This window comes from Meles meles, chromosome 1 (genome assembly GCF_922984935.1).
Source record: "Meles meles chromosome 1, mMelMel3.1 paternal haplotype, whole genome shotgun sequence".
NCBI lineage: Eukaryota > Metazoa > Chordata > Mammalia > Carnivora > Mustelidae > Meles > Meles meles.
Window position 1 is genome coordinate 90,596,591 of NC_060066.1, and position 26,318 is coordinate 90,622,908.

At 36.3% G+C, this 26,318-nt stretch overlaps 1 protein-coding gene across 2 annotated transcripts in view; it reads right to left on the reverse strand.

Annotated features, from left to right (window-relative positions):
- NKAIN3 (sodium/potassium transporting ATPase interacting 3) overlaps positions 1-26,318 on the reverse strand; it is a 624,835-nt gene that overhangs the window by 287,801 nt on the left and 310,716 nt on the right. For both annotated transcript variants that reach the window (XM_045979725.1, XM_045979715.1), the window contains exon 2: positions 8,682-8,819. In XM_045979725.1, coding sequence (XP_045835681.1) covers positions 8,682-8,819 — 138 coding nt within the window. The remainder of the gene's footprint in view (positions 1-8,681; positions 8,820-26,318) is intronic.

Genomic DNA, 26,318 nt, shown 5'->3' on the forward strand with positions numbered 1-26,318 from the left:
TCTTATTGAACAATTTTAGTATGAATGGAGTGGGTATACCTCCAAAGCGATCATGTAAAATATTTTTTTCAAAAAACACAAAAATTAAGAAATAGGATGAAGAATGACCAAATAAATGACAAATTTCCATAATGGGAATATACCTTCCAATCACATCCAACAGACTCTAAACATGATTGCCTTACTGATTAATTGGTTTTATTAGCATAATATGTATTAGGAAATGCCTTCCTGAGAATATTGGTCAGTCTGAATTAAGGTAGCCTTGGATCAAAACTCATCTGTGGGGAAGGTCTTAGGGCACAACACACCCAGTCACTGAAGAAGAAACTGAGATGTACAAACTGACATACGGACTAGCTTGGATGACTGAGGACGGAATTCACTCTGGAAATGTAATACAATGGTTTTCTCATTCATTTTACTGTACCACAAAAATCTGTAAATCCTTAATTCCTTAAATAGGCATGCTAATTAAATTGCTGCTTTTAGTGGTGATTTTAATCATCACATGCTATTGTCAAATTAAAATAATTATTGAAATCATTTCATTAGCTTATTCTGTGCTGTCTCAAATAATAAAGTTATGAATTTTAAACATTGTGTAAAATAGCCACGTTCCTATCAGAAACCATATCAGAAGCTTTTAACTATTCATAAAATTTAATTTACATTTTGTATCTTTGTCATTTATGATTTTTTAAAAGGCTTTCAAAATAATCTCATGTAGGTGCAAAGTTTTATAAATGGTTACCTTTGATGTCACATCATCTTTTGGGAGGGGGGTTTTGCTTTTGTTATGTTATGAATAATAATAATAATATTATTATTATTATGAGTTAAGGTTCCAAAATCACTGGAAATTTAGAGAAGCTGGCAAATAAGTTAAATCATTAACACAAATTAAAATATACAGTGAGGTTTTTGGTATTTGTAGATATTGTTGGTGCTGCCAGTATTTTCTGTTAGTAAAGTCTTTTGATATGAATGGAGTTAGACAGTTTTTAAAATGTGCCAAGTGCCTTGAAATACACTTTTATAAATCACAAAATGTTTCTATGAATAGTGAAAATAGCTAACCCTCATCCTCAACTTTTTGCAAACTGATCAAGTCACAATAACCACAACAAATTTTAAAGCTGTTGCTAATCAGTATCTGACATTTTTCCTTCTAAATTAATCTCATTATGAGTCTATAAGAATGAGAAAACAGTGCAGACTGCTAAGTCATGAGAAAAAAGCCAATGATAAAGGTTAAGGTAAGGACATAAACGAAAGTAAGACTAACATAAGTAAATAAATAAAAGTAATTGCAAAGTTATATGATTCTTAATTATTAGGACAGAGAACTTAGATGTTTAAGTATTTTTTTAGAAAAGATAATCCACTCATGGTTATAACAAATGCATAATAAAACAAATCTGTTTAAAAATCACGGCACTGACTCAGTGACTGAAATGATTCATGCCACTTGTGAACTTTCAAAGATAAAATTATCAGGCTGAGTAGATTCCAAATGTCAGCTGCTAATTCCTAACAATAACATGAGCTATTATTTTGCTGCTTTCTATGTTCTTGGTACTGTGCTGAGTACTTGATATTGATCGGGTTATTCAGCCAGCACTCTAAACGAAGCAAGAGAGAAATCCTTTGATCACCTACTTAGTGTCATAGCTGGGAGAGGAACTCTAACATTCTGACTTCAGAGCTGAGATCCTTAAGTATTACATGATAGGTTTCATTTTAAAAGATCTTAGGCACAGGACCATGGAATAATTTAGAAGTTAATACTTCACCAAATTTTGCAACTTATCAAGTGACCAATTCACCAAATTGCCAGTTTTTCAAAAATTAGTTTCATTTATATAATTCTGCAGCTGGCAATGTATTTGAATAAAAATTTATTTTGCACTTGGCAACTAATGTGTTTTGTGTGATATAAACATTATGGTTTTTTTTTTTTTTAAAGATTTTATTTATTTATTTGACAGAGAGAGATCACAGGTAGATAGAGAGGCAGGCAGAGAGAGAGAAAGGGAAGCAGGCTCCCTGCTGAGCAGAGAGCCCGATGCGGGACTCGATCCCAGGACCTGAGATCATGACCTGAGCCGAAGGCAGCGGCTTAACCCACTGAGCCACCCAGGCGCCCCAACATTATGGTTTTTTAAAAGCCATACTGTAAGCTTCTTTCTTCTGATATTGGTTTGTTGAGAACAAAAAGTATTTGTTTGACTGAGTTTCGGACAGTTACGACATGAAAACGCTATGTGTCAGCCTGCCCTGGAGACACAAGTCTCTACATAGAGATATAGGGAAAGCGATACAAACACATCCATAGGCATTTACCTACACAGGAAGTATTAGGACAACATATGTATTCTTTTTCTTAAAGATTTATTTATTTATGAGAGAGAGAGAACATGAGCAAATAGGGGGAGGGGCAGATGGAGAGAATCTTCAAGTAGACTCCTCACTGAGTGCAGAGCCAGACTTGGGGCTCTATCCAACGTCCCATGAGATCATGACCTGCGCTGCATCCAAGAGTCGGACACTCAACCCACTGAGCCATGCAGGCACCCCAGAATATGTATTGACATGAGTTATTTTATTTATAATTCTACTGAAATAAGAATTAAAAAAGAAATGACTCCATTTTAAGAAATACCTTCTGGTTATCATGGAGCATGCCTATATGCTCATATATCCGGATACATATACTTGCAGTGTAGAAAACAACTTCCCAATATATATAAAAAATTACTCTGTATAATTATCTAGCTACCTCTTTATTTGTTGCACTTTGCCTATGCTCAGTACACATATTTTAAATCCTAATTTACATAAATAAAGCCTATAAGATGAAACTAAAAATGTCCGTGTGTTCTAAGTAGCTTCCTGAATATTTCATGGTTTTACAAAGATAGTTCAGTGTTTTTTTAATGGAAATGAATTTGGGAAGTCTTGCAGTCTATTTCTTCCTCATCGAGCAATTAGTCTATAACGTGAATTATTTTTTACTTCCTGAGCTTGTTTTCCAATTACCAGAAAGGCCATTTTTTCATTTATTCACATGTGCATCAATCAGATACAGTATTATGCACAATATGTTAGACTTATGATTTTTAAAAAGTAGGTTTCTTGCTCACTCGTTGTTCTAACAGTTTCTGGAGTTTGGTATTCATTTCCAGAAGAACTTGAGAGTAATGTGCTGTCCCCTTCATTTTAATTGCTCCAAAAGCAGAGTGAAAGCAAAAAAAGATGTATTGAACAGTTCAGTCATTTACCAAGCACTTACTCTGTGTTCAGTTATGTTAAGCAAGTCACATACATTACATAATATAATTCTTAAAGACAATCTGAGTCAGGTTTTTACATATGAGGTTAACTGTGGGACAAATAAAGTAAATTAATGTCCCAAGACTTCACACCCAATACTTGGTGGAGGGGATGTAATATAGGACCAATTAAATGGAAAATGGACACTTTTTTAATTTTATTTTTTCAGTGTTCCAAGGTTCATTGTTTATGCACCACACCCAGTGCTCCATGCAATACATGTCCTCCTTAATACCCATCACCAGGCTCACCCATCCTCCCACCTCCCTCCCCTGTAAAACCCTCAGTTTGTTTCTCAGAGTCCACAGTCTCTCATGGTTCGTCTCTCCTTAACTGTCATGCTGAGTAGTAGCTCAGGAAGGAGGTTTATGATGACAGAGCAGGGACTTTTCCCCGTAACAATTCAAATTACACAAGTTCTTGTTTGCACATGAGCTTTTTGCATAAAAGTGCCAATAACTAAACTGTGGACTTAGCAAATTAATTTGGCTTTCTTTCTAATTTTTTAAAAGCAGTTTTGAATTAATTTCCAAAGTTGGTATTTATAAAAGAAAATTTTAATTAGCTAATGCTTTTGCATTTAAATTAATTTAAAACTGCCTAATTCAATTACTGCCCATGAAATAATAGATTTAAATAATCCTAAGGTAGAATCTCATTTTGGGATGTCTGTGTAAGATTTAAAATATTTAATATAGGAATAAACAGACAGGAAGAAATAGTTGCCTCTAGAACAGCTCTTTATGCTTTCTGCTTCATTTTGTCTATAGTGAAAGAAACACAAAAGGTGTATTCAAACCCTACAACCGACCTTGGTATTCATTAATTAGATATCTATGTAGATAGGTAGATGGATAGATAGATATCTCACACCTTGCACCTGTGCTAAAATAAATTTCAATCAGTAAAAAGTACCAAATAACAAAGTTGTTTTGGTGTTCTAAAAGTAAATATAACAATAACAAACTGCACCTTATCTGTAGTGATACTATCCAGAGTGGAATTACTATTCTTTTGTTTTGTGATTGGCCGCATTTTTCTAATAGTCTTTGCTATAGGACCTCCTCAAATACAGTGGCAGGAGTCCACAACACTCTACTGCTTTAAAAAAAAAAAAAAAAAAAAAGAGCAGTACAGTAAGTCAGCTAATGGTAGGTGAAGGCAGAGCAGCACATATCACATATCATGTAAATCCTCAGTTGAGCTCAGATTGAGATCAAAAAGACAGTAAGGCCAGTTTCTCTTACTGAACTATTGTAGCTGTGTTCCGAGATAAGAAATCACTGTCCAGTCCATCCTATGAAGTAATCTCATCCAACAGACTTTAATTCATTTATTCTTTGTTCATTCAAGTATAAGTATCTTTAAAGCCCCATGCATACCAGGAGAGACCTAGAATACAGCAAGGGGTAGGAGCAATGAGCCTGCCAGCAGCATATGGGTGAATGGAGCGAGACAGGTGAGAAGCAAGGGTTGTCGCTGTGCAGAGAGCTAGGGTGGAAGGTGTCACTAGGATCCAAGGGAGCAGAGAGGAGGAGGCCCTTACCCTGGAGCGGGGTGCTCAGCAAGGCTCCTAAGAGGTGACCATTCAGTGGAAGCATTATTAAGAGTTTTCCAAGAGGGCAAGGAGAATAGGGCATTCCAGGCAGAAAGTACAGTGTATGCAAACAGAGGAGGCAAGAAACAGCATGTCGTCTTTAGAAAACACAATAGCTGCACACAGCTGCTATGAGGTAGGGAAGCGGGGCGGGCAGAAGAGGTAAGCAAAGGAGCAGTTTTTATGAGCTTTGATTTGCCATGCTAGGAAGTCAGAAGTTTACCCATAGACACTGTAGAGGTTGTTCTGAGAGATCCTTTACCATAACCATTTTCATAAGGGTGATTAATTCTTTAAATTCAGCTGTGATAAACCCTGTTTGTTGTCAGAAATGGCAGTGACTTACCATCTGAATTTCAGTGCTCCAAAATGACTGTTCCTTGGAAATGGATTACATTTAACTGGTATTATGGATGATTGCTCCAGCCAACAAAGGACACTAATACTAAGAATACTGCAGATGAATTGGAAAGAAAGTCTCCTGCACTCAAAAAACTCTCTCCCTGCTCAGTGAAAAGTCAGTATGAATTTCTGATCCAGGACTTCTCTCATTGCCACTGCAAAGTTGGTGCCTCCAGAGGTACCTCTTGATTAACGTGGCATACGCCATATTTGTTTTCTGACTTTTTCATACTAGAGTTAATCCCTGGCCACCAGTGGTAGATTCAAACCAAAGCATTCATGGAAACAACTCAGGGATGAACTGCCCGTGGTGTGAAGAAGGTAACATGGCCTAGCCATCCTCCCAATAACAACCTGATCTTCCCATTAAAGGCACACTTTGTGAACAGATTTCCCATGTTTGTGGACTAAGGGTTCTTCAACCATTTCTCCCAAATGGACAATTTATACCCATGTTAGAACAAGAGGTAATCTGGAATCCCATGCAGGTGACAATATTCTGTGATCAGCTGAGGTGGCAGGGCAGGATCCTTTTCAATATCAAAATTTATACCGGCAATGCCACCATATCATCTGGAATCTGGTGGTTAAATGAAATACAATAATCATGATAAATCAACTTCAAGAACCTGACAATACACATCCAGTTCTGCCACTTAACTATCTGGGTTCCTGGGGTTGACCACTTAACCTTTCCTTGTCTGTAAAATTAGGGATGCTGACACATACCCATAGGTATTTGTGAAAATTAAATCCAAGGGCATCTGTGGCGTGGAGGGCTTTCCCACCAACTCATTGCTTTCTTTCTCTCCCTGTCCTGGAATATGGTCATAAGTAAGATAGCAAACAAATAAACAAACAAACAAAAGGGAGAAATCTGATTGGCATCTGCATTAAAAGAGAAAATCAACATGAGTAAAACCATGGATTGTTTTTCTAATAGATTTTTGAAGACCCTTGAAGACCCTTAAAGATCTAAATCCTCTTCCTCTTATGCCCAAGAGGGAAAAGGGAGAGGGAGAAGAAAAGAAAAGACAACAGAGAAAGAAGTGACACCAGTTCTATCATGAATGAATTCTGAATGGATAAACAACTACATGGGGAAAACAATAAATAAGTATTTACTGAGCATCTAGTACATTCCATGTTCTCAAAGAACGCTGCCTCGTGGGAGGACATATGTGTGAAGCAATGATAAAACATGCTCAGGAGAACAGGAATGATTAACTACTGATCAACCCAAACAATCCTTGGGTAGAACGAAGGAAGTGTGCTCCAGTCCCTGGAGCTCAAATATACAGGCAGGGCTATAAGGGTGAGAGGCTGGAGAAGCGGGTAGAAGCAGGATGCAGGACACGGATGTGTACAAACTCTCAGCCCTGTCACCCTTTTCATGGTCCTTTCACAGTCTTTTCATCACCTCCTGAGACCTCGGGTCTGTATTTGATCACCAACATAGTCCACACTTAGCACAATGCCAAACACATGGCAGAAACTTTATTTATTATTTATTATTTGAATGAATACGTTAATGAAGAAAAGGAGGAAGAAAGTTAAGAAAGAAGGGAGGTAGATGCACCTGGCTGGCTCAGTCGGAAGAGTGTGCAACTTGATCCCAGGGTCATGAGTTTGAGCCCCCATAGGGTGTAAAGTTTACTTAAATAAATTTTTTTTTTTTTAAAGGGATGGTAGGAAGGGGAGAAGGAAGGAAAAGAGGGAGAGAGGACAGACTGACTGTGAGATCCATGCTCAGTCAGGTGGTCAGCCAAGGATATTCTTAGATTTATCTTGCTAAGAGCTAGTGAAGAGTTTTAAGCCAGTGATTTAGGGAAAATGCAAAGGATATACTGGAAAGTAGGAAGGCTGAAAACAGGCAGGAAGTCCATTTCCCGTAAAGAAAAGGCAGAGGCCTCAACCTAGGCCGTAGCTGTGTGAGAGTGTGTAGAGCTAGTATGTGGAGGGTGCAACCAACAGGACCAGGTAAGGGTCCTAATGTGCGCCAACAGCTTCATTCCAGGGAGGTCACTGGCTTTCCAGCTCCCTGGCATTTGGGGCTTCCTCGGAACACCAAAATCATAAAATATAAATTCTGCAGTGAGTAAAAGTGCTGTGTTTACAGTAACAAACTAGAAAACAGAACCCAATATGATAGTTTGCTATTACGCATATTGAAGTGTTTTATGCTACAAATCCAACTGCATGAGATACCCTTCTAGCAGATTATACATGCTTTAGCAGAAGCTGGCTTTCAGAGAAGAAGAGTAAGGCAGAAATTGTTTAGTCCCCACAGCTAGCTGTGATACCAAACTCTCCTAACACCTGGGCAGCCATTTTGAGTTCAGAGTCGGCTGTGGGTCACTTCAGTGATGTGGGGAAAGATACAAAAAAGCCAGTTGGAGATTCAAAATAGAGAATTAATGTATTCACAGAAAAATGCATAGCTTTATTCTTTCCATAGTTGTGCCTGGATTAAATCAAAATTGAAAGAGGGCATATGTTTAAGTCTAGGGTTTTCTTCTAGTGAGGCAATGTCACTGCATTGCAAGAAAATACTCACTAATTCTTCTGAACATGGTATATATATTTAGGCTTAATAAGTATTTTAGGTATGTTATTCTTAGTTATACTCACTTATATAGGCTTAATTCTCACAACTTTACACATGTAGCCTAAAACATTGCCTTCTTTTTTAGAAAACTAATTACTGTGAATAACTCCCATTTAATTGTGGAACACAGTATACACGTCATTAAACTGTCCTGCAGTGGAGGGTGTGCTGACCATGTTTGGTGTAGTTGGAGTATGGAATTAACATTTTAAATTTATCTTAACATAATGGAGACAAGTTCAATGATATAAAGTATGAAATACATTAGGGATGAATACTAAAAAACCTTCAGTACATGCATTTGTAATGTCCTAAATCATTTAAAATTAAATTATATTATTGTTATCAGTAAATAGTTATGGTTATGAAGGTTTGCTTTTTAGTGACATACATCATACATAAATGTACATTTATGTCTCATCATGGTATCTGGACCACAGCCAGACCTCCTACTCTATCCAAACCCTGTTTTGATTTTCCTTATGAAACTTGAATTCACCGTTACATGGTGTCTTGATCTATGTGTCTCATGTTCACACTCATGTTGCTTTGATCTCACTGTAAGCATTCACTGTGTCATTTTCCCACAGATTAGCATCTCCAAACAGAATTCAATACCTAAAGGCTTGAACAACAATGCCACATCATATCCAAGGGAATAACAACGATATTTTATTAACCTCCATTTAGTAATTTTGTAGCACTTATTGCAAGACACAGGATAAAAATAAAACTTACCACCACAATATATCGAGGTCTGTACTGAATAGTTCCAAACAAACCCAATATGACGACTATTATATGTAGAAAATTTCCAAGAATTGGTGCCCACTGGAAGCCAAGGAAGTCAAAGATTTGCCTCTCCAAGGCTGAGAGCTGAAATAAAGCAAAGAGAGTCAGTCCATTAGCATCTAATCCAAGCATCGTCACGCCATTTTAATATTTATTTCATGCCTAGAGAAGGCTGCATAGTCAATTTCAATCACATTCATGGACATCATCATCACTAGAGTTGTGACACCCATCTCATGTATTATTTTATGCAACTTCTCTCAGAAAATACGCTATGATAACTTCGAGGTTATAAAGTACAAAGAGATTTTAAACCCATCTGGAGAGCTTGACATATGCTCCTTAAATCATTTTCTCAGTAGAAAATCCAGGCAGATATTTTAGAGTATCATATTCTATGATATGAGTTCATCCATTTTTTAAAAATATTTTTTTTTTTTTTAATTTGAGAGAGAGCGAGAGAGCGCGAGCGCACGCCCTTATGAGGGAGGGAGGTGGGCAGAGGGAGAAGCAGACTCCTTCCTGAGGGATCCAGATGTGGGACTCAATCCCAGGCTCTTAGATCATGACCTGAGCCCAAGGCAGCCACTTAACTAACTGAAACACCAAGACACCCTGAGTTCATAATTTTTTAAAAGATTTTATTTATTTATTTGAGAGAGAGAGAGTGCGGGCACACAGAAGAAGGGGGAGGGGCAGTGGGGGAGGGACAACAGACTTCCTACTGAGCGAGGAGCCTCATGTGACTTGATCCCAGAGTCCTGGTGAAGGCAGATGTTAATTGACTGAGCCATGCAGGCGCCCACTTAGTTCATCATTTTTTTAAAATAAAATGATTGCCTTAGTATAACACACTTGGAAAAATAACTACAGGCTTGAATGCTAGAAGTGGTATGATTTTGGAAAACAAGCAAACAAACAAACAAGCAAAATAAAACCCAAACCTCCCACTCATCCCTGCCTTCTTGTAAGAAATATAGATTACCAAATATATTTGGTTTCTTTGCTTTCATTAGTCCATCATGGATGGTAATGACTAACCACTTTTTCATAATGAAGCTTAGTGATTTATTTAGCTCTGGACTCATAGCTCCCATGTAAAACTAAGTTAAATAATTCTTCTGGATCATTTTTTATTGAGATCATATATGAGAATTCATCCTAGATTAGGCAAAATCCATTTTGAATAGAGAATTAAAAATTACGGGACCATTACAATTGTAGACATGCCACAGTTTATTACATTTGCATTATATACAATTTCATTTTAATCAATTATACACTGTATTAAAACATATACTTAAATAATTTGTGTATGATTGATGAAACAGAAGAATTTCATATAATTTTTTTACATAGAATTTCATCAGTGAATGCCAAAAATATCATTATCCTATTAAAATGATATTTATTGTACTGGATATCTAAAAATTTTATAGTTCCACCTGCTGTATTTGGACACTAATTTTATACCTTTTGGGCATTTTTCTAAATATACTTTGATAAAATAGTAATTCTAATAAAATGATCCAACAAATAGCTATGTTGATGGCACTAGAAACTGCAGATTTGAAATGAAAATGATACCCTAGGTATTTTTCTAGTTATGTGGCAGGTATATGCCTGAATAGCTTTAATTTCCATGGACATAAAGAAATGTCCTCCATCCAGAAAGCTGAATTTACCTTGGTTAAAATTCACCTTCAGCAAGCTGTGGAGGAGAAGAGAAATGAGCAAATGCCTAAAGACAACCACACCAGAACCACATTCATTTCATGGGCATTTCCTGATCATCAAGTGATCTGTCACCATCCCCTGCTCGCACAAATGAGAGGATGCACAGAAATGGCTAAAACGCGAAATAAGCAGAGGAAGGTAAGAAGCAGCACCATGTTTTCAATCCCCTGTTTGTCTGTTCGTGACTCTAATTAGTTCCCTGGAACCTTCCCCTAAAAATGCAGCATTTTATTTATTGGCCCATCAGCGATGTAAATATGCAGTTTTTTATGTCCAAACAGGATGGATGTGCTCAGATAAAAAAGAAAGCCTGAAGAGCAGCTGCAGGCAATTTATTCTGAAAAGCAACCCTATTTTAAAGCTGTCGCGCTTCACAAAAACCTTTAAAGTGAACTTTTCAAACAGAGAAAAATCCATTTTCTTTTCTGTCAGAAGATGCATGGACAGCATTCTCTTTTATGATATTAAAGAAAACACACATAATGAAAGAGAAGCTGAATTAACACCACTTATTAGAAAATCTGCTTTCTTTCTTGAAGACAATATATCTATTAAGTTTGTTCTCTGATAACTTACTTAAAAATGGATTCAGGTGGCTTGGAATAAGAGCACAAATGAAAGGTCAGAAAAAATCTAAACAGGGAGGGGATCATATCGAGAATTAAAAGAAGGCAGCTTTAACGACTATTAGAGCCAAGAAAAGTAGGTTTCAGTAGTTGACCCTGAGCAACACAGGGTTGAACTGCATGGGTTCTTAGATGAGAATTTTTTTTGTAAGTACAGGATGGCACCGTAAGTGTATTTTCTCTTACGATTTTCTTAGTAACATTTTCTTTTCTCTAGCTTACATTATTATAAGAATACAATATATAATATGCAAAACATACAAAATATGTGTTAATTGACTGTTTTCATTATTGTAAGCCTTCCAGTCAACAGTAGGCTATTGGTAGTTAAATTGTGGGGGAGTCGAGAGTTATGTTTGGATTTTCAACTGTGAGAAGGGTTGGTGTTCCTAACCCTCCTGTTGTTCAAGGGTCAACTGTGTTGTATTTTGAAGAGTCAACTAACAACAAAAAGTCTATCCAAAGCAAACAAACCACCATTGCATTTTTTTTTACTTGATTATTTGATCTAATTTCCATGTTAAGTTATTTTGTCATTTAGTTTATAGGCAAAGATCTTCTCCCTAAATGGCATAATCTCTAGAGACACCACTTATTGCCTTAGAGCTTGACATTAATAATAATGACCCAGAGCCACTAAATGAAGTTAAATGAGATTCAGGTTGCTTTGTTAACTCAGAGAGGATGAATTTATTTTAGAAATATCTCTGTCAGAATGGTTCTCATCAACAGAGCACGCCCGGGAGTGCACAGTGGGTGTATCTCTTCCCAAATCCATGGTCAGTGACCTCAAGTTGGGAACCTGACATCAACCATTATGGGAATATGTACAATATGGACATTGGGAAATGCTAAAAAGCAGGGTTTTGTTTGTTATAAGAATGTTAAACATTACCTGTACACTACTGAATACAGCACCTAGAAAACTGTGGTTCTGATCCAGAAAGGTAATGAAAGGAAATGATCAAATGTACAATGCAGCATGAACAGAAAGCACCCAGCCCCGATGAGCACAGAAGCATGGATGGGCTCAAAGACAGTACCAGCAGAGATGCCACAGCAAAGAAGAGAATGACTGAGACATTTGACGATTTTGAGATATCAATAAAGTAGAGAAATCAGGAAAATTTAAAGGACACTCCAGAGAAAGCAAAAAACCAACCAGTCACCAATGTAAAACATGAAGCAGTGATCTAAAGAACAATGAAAACCTTTCTAAGTGAACTGTAAAGAAGGTAAAACTCTGGAAGCTATAAGAATATGATGTAATAGGGGGATGCCTGGGTGGCTCAGCTGGTTAAGCAGCTGCCTTCGGCTCAGGTCATGATCCCAGCATCCTGGGATCGAGTCCCACATCGGGCTCCTTGCTCGGCCGGGAGCCTGCTTCTCCCTCTGCCTCTGCCTGCCACTCTTGTCTAACTCTGCTCACTCTCTCTGACATAAATAAATAAAATCTTAAAAAAAATATGATGTAATAGGATATGTTTCTTTTCCTAATAAGATAAAAAGTAAATACAATCAGAATCTTAATCAAACGAAGGAAAAACAGAATGGAGGGAAGGAAGGAAGAGAGGGAGGGAGGGAGGGAAGAAAGAGGACCAAGTCAGTGAAGTAAGGAAAGCATGGTTAAAGATACAAAGCAAATTAGAATGGGGAGTTATTTTGAATGTAAATATGAAGAAGCCATTCAAATATTCTCCTTGAGTGGTGGAGGGATAGGACCATTGGAACTATAGGAGAGAAATGTAACCCTAGCTCATACTTGGGGCTGCATGAAAAATAGTCCATACTCATTATAATGTAAATGTTGCTTACTGGATTATAGATTTCAGAATCAAATTGTAAGAAGTTTGGAAGTCTTCATTATGGTTATGGAACAAAATGTATGTGTGATTTGACTATATAAAGTATATTCAACAAAAGTTGGGAAAATATTCTGTATGTATGGCAACGGGAATGGAGTTGTGTTCTAAAATTCTTTCTGTAGGGTCAGGCATTTCCTTTCACCAGGCTTCAAGGTAGGAATATTCCTCATAAATCTATGAATCATTAACTGCAACCCACATTAACCACACATACCAATATCAAGAAATATTTCTTCTACCTTATTTTATGCCCACACAAATAGGAGCACGTTTAAAATACAGTAACTTTCTTATTGATCCATATATTATGTTTAATGATTCACATGGTATTTTGCTTAATTCCTCATAATTATTAATAATTGTGAAAATTAATTTATACTTAATTAAAGAGCTATAAAAACTCTAGGTGACCAAACATTTCCCTGGTCTGGACCTACACAATAAGCTTCTGCCCAAACAAAAGATGGGTTAGAATGCTCATTCTTAAGGAGTGAGTACCTTTGGAGAGTCTACTTCCCAGTAAGAAAAGTGAGCTGGTGTTTGCTCCCATACCCCTTGGCCTTTTACCCTGCTCACTGGAGGCAGACTCAATAAAAAAGATCAAAACAGGGTTTTTCATGTGGGCAGAATCATAAGAAAGCATTTGATCAAACCATAGTTTCATAAAAGACTGTTTAATTAAAGCATATTGTATGACTGATATACTCGTCTGTTTAACCTCTTGCCTAGGGATTCATGCAGTCAGTATTTCATAGCCATGAAGGATCAAATCTTTCCTTAAAGTGGGAATTTAAAAGCTCTAATTAATTTTCCTATCAGCTAAATTGGTATCAGGCCATTTCAAGTAAGTTTTGAGTTACTAGAGTAGGTTTCTTTTTGTCCAGGAAATCGATGTAGCCCTTCGCTCCACCATCATCATCCTTATTTCCTTTGCTCAAAAATCTCATGGATACTCAACTCCCAGAGGACTTTTCAAGCTTGGAGGTGATAGCGCCCAACTCGTATGCTCACAGACCTGTCCAAGGCCAAATTATGGTCTTATATTTCAAGCTATACTTTGTGAATATTTCTTCATGGCTCTAAAGAAAGGATTAATAGCATTTATAGCATGAGTCCGTTTCATAGACCCATGTCACAAAGAGTTCTAACAATTTGGAGATTTACCAATACGCTAAAGCAGGTGCTATTCCAGAGACGTTTCGATGTGTTTGTAGACTAACCAAGCCTTAGGAGGTACACACATTTCGGTGATCCAAGAATTCTAGATACGGCCTGGCCTTCTTGTGTTTTGGTTTATCCAGTAAAGACAGGAATAATGTTAAAGGCTTCACAATTTCTGCATGGTTTTGTATTATCTTTGGTAGGGGTAGATGGCAAAGATTATTCCATTGAATCCAGAAACCAATCATTTAGGGAAATGAATAAAGTCAAATCATGTTTAATATATAACCTCCTTTTCCTGTTGCTTGATTTTTACTGCCCTCTCCGATGGCTGAATAGCCATTAGTATTTATGTAGCTCAATGTGGTGGAACCATGAATTCTAGAGGATGTATGTTCCTTAATGCCAGGTGTCACTGTCTAAGTTGTTCCTCAAACTTACTTTACTAGACTTCTCGCAAACCTTCTTGCACCCAGAGGAAGGCTTCTTTTCAGAAAAACTTATTGAAATTGTATTAAAATTCAAGACTTGCGATGTAGGTATTAGGATTTTGATGTAAATAAATAGAGTTTTAAGTCCACAGAAGTAGCTATAAAGCTCTACCAACAAGGGATAATGGAAAGGAAGGGATAAATATTTCCAGTACATATACTAGGATACATATCATATAATATCTCAGTACTATCCCATTTGAAATAAAAATATTATGAATAAGCCCTTAATCTTTGCCTAGATAAAAACTCTTTCATGTCAATAATGAGGAAAATGACTTGGGCTATGGGATACTTAATGATCAATAACAACACTCAGCGCTTATGTAGCAGTTCGTATTTTCAAGTCACTCTACTAACCAAATTCAAGATACTCTGACTTTTTCAAGAAGAATTAATTGAGAGAGCCCTTGTAGTAGTTGTTTTTTCTACAGGCCAGAGTATACTTTGAATGGCAGGCATTACAAAAACCACATGATACCTGATCATATATGAAATGATAAATCAAGATAATATGGAAAGATTGCAGAGACAAGCATAAAATAGTTTCAAAGTACTTTTCATCTAATCATTAGAATGTCATCAGTGATTTCTTTTTAGATTCAGTTTTCTGATCCTAACCAATTATTTTTTCTTTTGTGTAAATTCATTGATTTGTTCAGCGTGTACCATTTCAGAATAGCTAGGACATAGGCAGGGTATAAGGATGAATGGCAGAATTCTTGGACTGGAGAAGCTAGTTCATACTCTGGTGGTGAAGAAAGACATAGATCAAATAATTATAATAAAATATATACACTGTGGTACAGCAGTGTTCAAAGAGCTATAGGAACACAGAGAAAAGTGTTTTAACCTCTGCCTGGCATGACCAGCATGTTTAAGACACCCTTACAGAAAAGGTGGCTATTGATCATGGTTCCCAAAGAATGATCAAAATTTTTCATGCAAAGAAGAGTGGGGGCAATTAAATCAACAACGAAATAACAATGAAATACAATTAAAGCACAATTAAAGAGCAATTAATTAAAGCAATCAATTAAATAATTAAACAATTTGTTAAATTAATTACAGAACAAGTAAAGCAAAAGGCACAGCAGAACATTTCAAAGTGCCATAAAATGTCAATTTTAGTTACACTAAATTTAAGTCTACTTTCAGGAATTTATCTTAATTAGACAAGTCGAAGGATCATTGCACAGTGTTAGGTACATGGACTCTTGAAACAGACTAGCTGGTTTCATATCCTGACTGTCACTTATTAACATGTGGTCTTGGGCAATACACTTAAATTCTCTGTGTCATGGCTCCTCATCTGTAAAATGATAGAATCTATTTCATCATGTGCTTTTGTAGACTGAATGAGTATATATATATATATATATATATATATATATATATATATATATTTGACAATTAAATCTGTGCCTGGTGCACATGTATACACACATATGTGTATGTAACATATATATGTGTGTGTATATATATATTATACACACATACATATTTGCTCATGTAAGGATGTTCACAAAAGTGATGTTCATAATGAAGGGGTTAGAAAACTAAGTGTCCAATATTATGAGATATTAAAAGTATATATAGATAAAGTGAACCACTACATATCCATACAAAATAATGTAGATCAATATGTGTTGATTTAAAAAAAAAAAAACGAATCATAATATATTATGTAGGACAAAATCATGTGTACATATAATGACATTCTACTTGATAACAAGAAACATATCTAGACATTCAATCAACATATCTTGAGACCCTACTAAGTGTATTAAATCCTTGTGTTGCTATCCAGGTTAATCTGGGTATAGAGATATACAACATTAAAACTACCTGTCTAAACTGTAACCGAATGGTAGGATCTTGGTCATTTAAACATTATTGCTATTCAAGTTTTTCTAAGAATTTTATTCAACAAACATGGATTACTTGAGAGAAAGATGTCTCCCACCATCTCTCTCTCTCGCTCCAACTCTCTCTTTCTTCCCCTCTCATACTGTGTGTGTGTGCCTTTCACCTTAAGCCACACTATGAAATACATTTTACATAGACAGCATACACACTGAAACAAAACAATCAAGAAGTGATGTTTAATCTTATGCATGCCATAGTCTGGTCTATTCTACTGTATCTCATTAGCAGTGCCAGTCTAGACCAACTAAATTGATTTCCAACCTACCAGTCGATCAAGAGCTGTAGTCTCTGCTAAACACTGGTAGAGCACACAGGCCTCATTGGGGAAAATGACAAGTAAGGTGTGCCTAGCTAAGGAGTTTGTGATTTACCTTGTTCATGAGAAGGTTTTATCTCATGCATAAGAGTTTCATAAATAGCATTATACCTTAGAAAACCCCTCTGTCAGAGGTTTGGAAGTGTTTTTATCCCATTTTGTAATGGGAGTAAGAAGGCAATGAGGAAAGACTTGGATAGAAGGTAGGGCACATGATGGAAGGTATTACAATTTTCACATGAGAGACAATGGAACCCTGAACTGAGTAACACAAGGGAAATCAGAAGAGAGACAGTGTGAAAATATTCAAGAATGAGAATTTAAAGGTCACTCATATGTGGGAGGGGAAGGATAACCCAGGTCAACTTGGCTTACATCTTTGTTCTGACCAAAGAAAACTTGCTGGGTGGATACTGCTAAAATCATTGAAAATAAGGAGGAAAATTACAGTTCTGAAGCTGATGTGTTTGAATTCCTTACAAATATTACACAATGTCAGTTACATATTTCATCTGTGGGCTTTCCCTATCCTTTTTTTTTTTTTTTCCCAAGATGGATTACAAACTAGTGTGGGTGGTCCATTGGTAGATGGCTCACCTTGATAATACGTCAAGGCAAGAAACTTTGCCACTGAACTCAACACAGGTATGGAGACCCCTCCTCTCTGTTAATATGTGCATAAAAAGTCAATTTAGGTTAAGCCAATAATTATTTGAATAACTGAAATAATAGTAAGAACTGGGCAAAAAACATGCTCTAAGGAAACCTAAAGCCTACTAAAAATAACTTCTGGGTTACCTACTGTTAAGGACTATTTTAAACACCACTCGTCTTATATCAACTCAGTTAGCTTTGCTAAACATATAAAATTTCAAGCTCCAGGGTTTAAATATAAGAAACGAGCTTCTTATAATTAAGTAAACTTTTAAAATGCTTTGGCAGCAAACATTTTAAAAGGATTCTTACATTTACTAATAGGTTCTTTTTTTTTTTTTTAAAGATTTTATTTATTTATTTGACAGAGATCACAAGTAGGCAAAGAAGCAGGCAGAGGGAGAGGAGGAAGCAGGCTCCCCGCTGAGCAGAGAGCCCAACACGGGGCTCGATCCCTGGACCCCGGAATCATGACCCAAGGCGAAGGCAGAGGCTTAAACCCACTGAGCCACCCAGGCGCCCCATAGGTTTAAAAAAAAAAAAAAAAAAAGATTTTTATTTATTTATCTGAGGGAGAGTGAGAGCAAGAGAGATCAGAGAGAGAGAGGAAGAAGCAGACTCCCCACTTAGCAGGGAGCCCGATGCGGGGTTTGATCCCAGGACTCCGAGATCACGACCTGAGCCAAAGGCAGATGCTTAACTGGCCACCCAGATGCCCCTTTACCAATAGGTTTTTATCCAGATAGTGGTTTTCACAGTTGTTTTCTAGCACTGCGGACACTGATACAGATGCAAGACAAACCCATGCCGTGAAGAAACTAGGAGGAGGATACTCTCTCTCCTTCTTTCACATGAAATCAATAATACTCTGTGTAAGAATTCCACAAAAATTAGGCAGAAGGGAATAATCTGTTAGTGTTTGTTCAAGGATGTCCCTTGACCTACAGACAGTGTGATTTTATCATTTGATTCAGCCTCTAAGTATCCTTCCCTCACCAGAAATTAACCCACAGCCTAACTCCTCCAACTTAGCCAGGCAGAAGCCGACCTTAAGAAATGCAGTTCCGGTCCATGAATAGCTCAAGCCAGGAATAAGGCAACTATTTTAGCAAAAGCCCAAAGTGTCAATTTGTTACAGAACAGTGATTGAAGATTGAATTTCAACCCTCCAGTGGAGCCATAATGGATCCAAGAACACTAAAGTTGAACCCCCTAGGCTGGGTGACCTATACAATCCCACAAACAGCTGGCGGGAACATGCCTGCCGTGGCATTTAAGACTCCCATGGAGGTTTTACTTAAATGGCAACCCAGCATGAGAAAACAGAAGAGAGGGTTATGGGCCAAAAGTTTCTTTAAGGGCCTTTTCACATTTTTATTTGTAGCAGAGATCACCTGCAAGAATGCCTTTAAAGAATTCCTTTAAAGTATACATGTTCAGCAAGAAGCAGATTTTTCATTTAGGAGTGAAATTAAATGTTTCTTCTTTAGAAAATGATACAGGGGGAAAAAAAAAACCTGAACATGTCAAAGCATCAATGTTATAGAGAAGTTATTCTCATTTGAAAATTAGAGCGCACAATTAACATTTAAGCAATAAAGTGTTGATGGTGTTAAGGTAGGTTGATGTCATCAACCGCTTCTTTTTCTTACTATGGTTCTCTTAGTCTTTCTCTTGCTGTCCTGAATGCACTAGGTAGCAGCTGCTTGAGTATCTTGTTGCTGTCCACATTCTGGGAAGGGGGCTGGTAGGGGCTGCAAACTGCTGACAGTGGGACATAGTCTTGCTGGTAGAACTAGTGGAAACCTCAGACAATGTTGGAGGTATTTCTGATGTAAACTTGCACCGTATTTTCTTCTTCACAGCTATCACTGCCCAATAGCTATGACCTAATTTGCTGAGATGGTCTTCATTAACTTGATACAGGTGTCTTTTCATCTTCAAAGTTTCAGGGGACAAACTGATTTAACCATACTCATACTTTTTGGACATTAAGGTGTTTCTCAAAGGATCAGTGAAGCTTGATCAGTCTCTTATCACCCAATGTTTTAGACTGTGAGTGTACAAACAGATGAAATACAACAGAACCTATCCTATGATCTGTCTTCTGGGCCCCCTGTTAGTGACAGGGGTTGAGTTAGTGTTAATCTTATGAGCTCTGGTGCAGCTATGCCGATCATACAGGGATAGACTTTCAACATCTTGAGCTTTTATCTCAGCCCCACTCATTCTCTTGCTTCCACTGAGGATCCATATTTGTAAAGTTCTGTGTAGGGATAATGCTTTTCCCCACAATTTATGTACAGTTAATATAATGACTGTTCCATGCTGAGCCTTCACATGTTAATAGTACAGAACATATTTGTGATCATTTGACCTATGTCTCAAAGAGCTTTACATTTTAATATAAAAGAAGGACTATTGTTTTTACAAATCTACTTCCATTTCTGATAAAGTTAGGGGAAGAAGAGGGAACTAATATTTACCTGTCACCTATTGTGTGATAGATATTACATTTTGTATCATATACCCTATAGTATAGCCTATGAAGAGGGCATTTTTGCTTTCATTTTACACAGGTATAAAGGGCAAATAATACACTCAAGAATCAACATGAGGGGGCTCCTGGGTGGCTCAGTGGGTTAAGCCTCTGCTTTCGGCTCAGGTCATGATCTCGGGGTCCTGAGATCAAGCCCCACATTGTGCTCTCTGCTCAGTGGGGAGCCTGCTCCCCCCCTCTCTGCCTGCCTCTCTGCCTGCTTGTGATCTCTCTCTCTCTCAGTCAAATAAATTGATAATATACATATATATAAGAAAAAATTTGGGAAAAAAAAAAAAAGAATCAACATGAGAACCTAGCTCAGTCAGGCACCAGAGTCCAGAATTTTTACACCAGAGTATTGCCTTTCCCTGAAGGTTTACATTAATTCCTGTATGGCTTAAATATTTTAGAAAAAAAAATATATATACAGTTTATAAAGTTTACAGACATCTTCTCATTCATGCCTGCTTCATGAATTTATTTTCTGATCTGTGGTAACAAGGTTGTAAGAATAAATTCAATAATTTCTAGGGAGTAATTTTAAAAAATAGGTAAGATTTTCTCCTGCAGGAAGATGGAGGAGGCTTACTTTTCTGTATCATTCTGCTAAGTACATCTACAAACCTCACACATCACATTTTAAACAAATATAGGACTCTGAAAGGTAGAGAGAAGAAGATAGAGCAGTTATCAACCTGAGGAATGATGAGGTAGATGGTGATTTCCCTGGGTTTTCTTTTTGCTCTCTGTACTCCAGACTTGGAATTATAAAACTGGTAACTCAGAAATGTCAGTGGGTGCAGACAAAAAAGTCCTTCGGAACTTGTTCTCTCTAGTCCAGGGATTAGGAAAAGGGCTGTGCTAGCTCAACAAGAGAGAAAACTTTTAGGCAATAACCACTCTACTCCAGTCAAACACCAACAAAAAAAGTGCAGCCACTCCCACAGTGATGCCAAGAAGGCTGAGTGAGGAGCCTATAATTCTGCCCTAGTGAAAATATAATAAGGCAAGGATGGTGTCAGAGAAGTCCTAATAGGGAGTTGAGATTTTCATCCCTGCCAGCCAATAATGGGTGCTCTCTACCCTGGAGTGACTATGGTGACCATATAGGGAGCTAGAACTTCCACTCCTACCTGGCAGTGATGAGGCATCTCTCCCTTTGAAAACTAGTGGAGAGTTCATGTTTTCACCCATGCCCAGATTATAATGAGGCTCTTCCCACCATGGTGCCAGTGGAGATGAAATTCCCATTCACACCTAGCAGTAAAGAGGTATCAGAGGAGTCTGAAAAGGAAATCTGTATTTCTGCTCTACTTGAAGCCTACTGCACCCTCTTCTCTTGCTAGAGCAGTGTCACAAGAAAGACAGTTAAAATGGAAGGTTTAAATAAGATCCAGAGTCTCATAACATAACATAAAATTGTCCAGGTTTTAAAGTCACTGTACCAAGAATTAAGAAGATCCCAACCTTACTAGAAAAAGACATATAATAGATGCCAACATCAAGAACAGACAGATGGGAAAATTATCTGACAAAGATTTTAAAGCAGCCATGACAAAAATGATTCAATAAGGAATTATAAGCATACTTGAAACAAATAAAAAATTAGAAAGCCTCAGCAAAGTTAGAAATCCTCCACCAAGGAGATCTAAAGAACAAAATGGAAATTTCAGGACTCAAAATATAATAAGTGAAACAAAAAGCTCAGTGGATGGGGTCAACAACAGAAAGGAGGTGACAGAGGAAAGAAGCAATAGAATGGAAGCTAGAACAATAAAAATTACTCAATTTGAAAACCATAGAGAAAACAAATTGAAAAAATAAATGAAGAGAGAGGCAAGGGCCTATGAAACTATAACAAAATATTTAACATTTCTCTCACTGGACTTCCAAATGGAAAAGACAAAAAGGGTGAGAATGAAAAAACATCTGACGAAGTAATGGATGAAAACTTCCCAAAACTAGCAAGAGAAATGAACCTAGAGATTGAACAAATTGAGTGAACCTCTATCAGAATAAATCCAAAGAAATACATGACAAGATGCATCATAATTAAACTTCTGAAAACTAAAGACAGGTAGGTAAACTATCCTGACAGCACCCAGAGTAAAACAACACTTAAATTACGGGGAAAATAATTTTAACTCACTGAACACCAGAAACTTGGAAACCAGAACAAAGGAGCACAATATTTTTCAAATACTGAGAGAAACTGTAAACTGAAAATTTCTTACCCAGCAACAATATCCTTCAGGAATTTATGGAAATCAAGACATTCTCAGATAAAGAAGAATCAAGAAAATCTGTCATCAGCAGACTTACCCTAAAAAATTGGCTAAAAGAATCTCTCTAATCAGAAAGAAAATGATCAAAGAAAGAATCATGAAATGTCAGGAAAGAAGAAAGAACACAATAAGCAGAAATACCAGCAAATACAGTAGGCTTTCCTTCTTCTCTTGAACTTTCTGAAGTATATTTGATGACTGAAGCAAAATTTATAATATGGTTGTGGTTTCAAATATATGTGGAAGAAATATCTAAAATAATTATATTATTAAAGGGGTAGGGTAAAGAGGAAAAAAAACAAGGTCCCAGGGTTTTATACTTTACCTGAACTGGTAAAATGATGACACCAATAGACTGAGGTAAATTATGTCACTCCAAGAGAATTGACTAAAAAAGCTCTACATAGAGATATGTTAAATGACACTATAGATAAATCAAAATTGGATTCTGAAAAATGTCCAACTAATGCACATGAAGTCAGGAAAAGAAAATAGTGAAATGGAAAAAAAAAGTGAGAAATAAAATACAAAATAAAATGTTAGAATTTCAATTATTAATATATCAAGAATCACATTAAATTTAAATGGTCTAAATATATCAATCAAAGATAGAAATTGACAAAGTGGATTAAGAAACATGACTCATCTGTATGTTATCAATAAAGAACTCACATCAAATAAATGACGTAAGTATAAAACTGGACTTTTAATTTCAATTCAACCTAAGAATCCTTGTCTTTTAAGTCAAGCATTTTGTCCAATTATATTTAGTGTGATTAATACTATGTTTGCATCCCTTTTATTATCCTGGTTTTGTATTTATTTTTCTTGTCATTTCTAGGCTTCTTTTTCTACCTTTATTTTGGAATGATCATTTTTCCCCCTTTCTATTTTCTCCTCTTATTAGATTTAAGTGCATGGACTTTACTTCTTTAAACAATTACACTAGACTTCTTAGCATATACATACATAGTTATCAATGTCTATAGTTAAACATTTTCTTTCTCTTCTTCCTAAACAATAGAATGGCCTTAGAACAATATAATTCTCCAAATAACAACTTTTATGTATAGTTTTCTCTTTTGACATTATTATTTTTATTTTATTCAGTCAGTGTTTGTATCTGATTTTTACACATATATAGCATCTTCCTCTTCATCAATTATTCTTGTCTCTAAGACTTTCTCTCTGGGAAAATATTTTTTTCTGAAAAATACATTTTCAGATTTGTTAAATGAGGATATCTTGGTGGTAAACTCCTTCCATTCTTCTTTACTTCAAAGTGTATTTATTTCATTAAAATACTTAAAAACAATGCCAACTAAGTATATTTCACTTTCTGTCCATTAAAAAAATGTGCTGATCATAGTCGTGGTAGTAAGAAGTGAGCTAATTATTTTTCCTCTGAACACAATATCTCCTTTCCTGCTCCACCAACAAATTTCAAAATCTATGTTCTTGAAGTCTGGTGACTGATTATAATGTATCTTTGTTTTGATGTCTTTTAACTTTTTTTTCTAGGTAATTTTTGGTTTTCCAGCATCTGAAGAGTGATGTTTTTCATCAGTTCTGAAAACTTCTCAACTAAAATACTTAACATTTGTCTTTTTCTGTTTCTCTTTTTTTCCTACCAGAACTCCATACAGGCACATAGAACTCATTACATCTTACTCCTTCTTCATCTGCTACATTTCCTAATTCTTGTTTTTTTATTCCTACTGCATTCTGTATAATATCCTCAAAAATATTTTCCCATTCATCATTTCCACCATTATTTTGAATTTTCTAAACTTATCCATTGAGTTTTTAAAAATTAATATTACATTTTTAATTTTCTGTTAATTGTATATGATTCTTTTTTCTCTTTCCTTACATCAAACCTCTTTTACTTCTTAGAGTATATTTATTTGTACTTATTTCATATTTTACCTCTGATATCTTTGTGGGCTTAATTCAGCTTATTTAATTCAGTTTGCTTTTTCTGTTGTTTTACAGGTTTGGTGCCTTGTTTCTCTGTATATTCTGAATTGTTGATTTTGAGTATACTTCCTTGGAACTTTACCTGGGGGAAATTTTGTTATTTGTTCTGAATGTAGATAACCTCCAAAAGGATTTTTATTTGCTTTTGGATTTTCACTTGTATTTGCCAGGTGACTTGAGACACTAATAGCCTACTACTACTTGAATTTAAATTCTTTGCTTATAGATTTTCTGGATCACCCAAGTGGTGTGAATATAGCTTACAAATCCATGTGAAGACTAATCTATTTTATGAACATTCAGGAGAAAATTTTATTTTTTTCCATGTTGTACCAGGATTGGAGGCAGACAATTTTATTTATTTTTGGGTAGGTGGGTTGGGAGGGCTTGGGTCTAGTACTTACCTTCACTTTGAAGCTTTAGCTGTTTGGGATTCAGCTCTGTGAAATGGTTCTTCTATTAAACTCCTAGCCTCAGTGGTCCTTTGAGATTTACCTCTTTTTCACTCCTCTTTCTTTGAGTCTTGGAAACTGAAGCTCAGGTTTAGAAAAACTTAGTTTCTGTTAGTTTGTTGATGGAATTAAAACATTTTTAAAATCTAACATTTAGGGACGCCTGGGTGGCTCAGTCGGTTAAGCCACTGTCTTCGGCTCAGGTCGTGATCCTGGGTTCCTGGGATCGAGTCCCTCATCAGGCTCCTTGCTTGGCAGAGAACCTGCTTCTCTCTCAGCCTCTGCCTACCACTCTGCCTGCTTGTGCACTCTCTTTCTCTCTCTCTGACAAATAAATAAATAAACTCTTAAAAAAATCTGACATTTACAGTTGTTTCTAATATGAGTGATATTCAGGGAAATTATTCTACCCTATTGCCAGAAATATGTCTTCAAAGATGTTTCTGATCTCAAGTATTATACTGCCTCTATTACATGTTCCTCTTATGGAATTATAAAGAAAAATGTCTTATTTCAAGGGAACAAAATTCCACTGATATATTTTATTAGGACATTATTGACATAGGTCATCTTTATGTTTTGAGACAGAGCAGAAAATTGCACTTATCTAGTTCTCCAGAAAGAGATGTTATTGTTTCATACTATACATTAGAACAAACAAAAGTAGAATTCTTCTTTTATAATAGTGATTAAGATCTGATTTTTCATTATTAAGCTATGGGTTTTTAGAAACTCATGGATCAAACTGTGTGTTAAGCAGAAAAAAAATACTGCAGATTCATTCTCATTATGTAAACATTTGAGGGCAAAATTTTAGCATGAGATATAAGGCTTTAATAATCCAGGGCCTGGGTCAGCTTCTGTTTTTATCAGGTAGCATACATACAAGGAATATAGCAGTGTTTGCGCTAGTGGCTTATGATAAATATCTGTCAAATAATATTCTCTTCAGAGAAAGAAAGGAAACTTTTTTTGCTGTGAAAATATTCAGTGGGCAATCTTGCTTTAAATCATGATAGATGTAGTAAATAAAATGGGTATTTACATGAGTTGAATGAAATAAGGGCAATGGTTTGACAGGTCAAGTGGTGGAGTTTATTTTTTTGGCTTGGGCTGTAAGGGAAGTAAAGAGACAAATAATATGACGACTTTAATGGCATAATTCTGCATTAATGTGATAAAATGATAATGGAAGTCTTCAAGCTATACACATGACATTCTTCCCTGACTTGTTGAATTCTATATAACCTTTACGTGGGAGGAGATTTGGGGATCTTATGTCTTTGTCTCCACCACAACCACCACCATCTGTTTTTCCTCCTCTAGCCATCTCTCCATGGTAACACATATTGATTTACCAGCAGGATCACAATTGTACGGCCAACTTTATGTAACCTTGTCCTGGCAACCATGAACCCTGCAATTTTCTCCTTCTATCTTTGCATTCAGAGTCACCTTCTGGTGGCTGCGTGGCTGCATTTTAGGTCACACCACACAGAGGGGAGAGGTGGTGTTTTTTAGTCAAAGGTGCCTTTTATCCCAGCA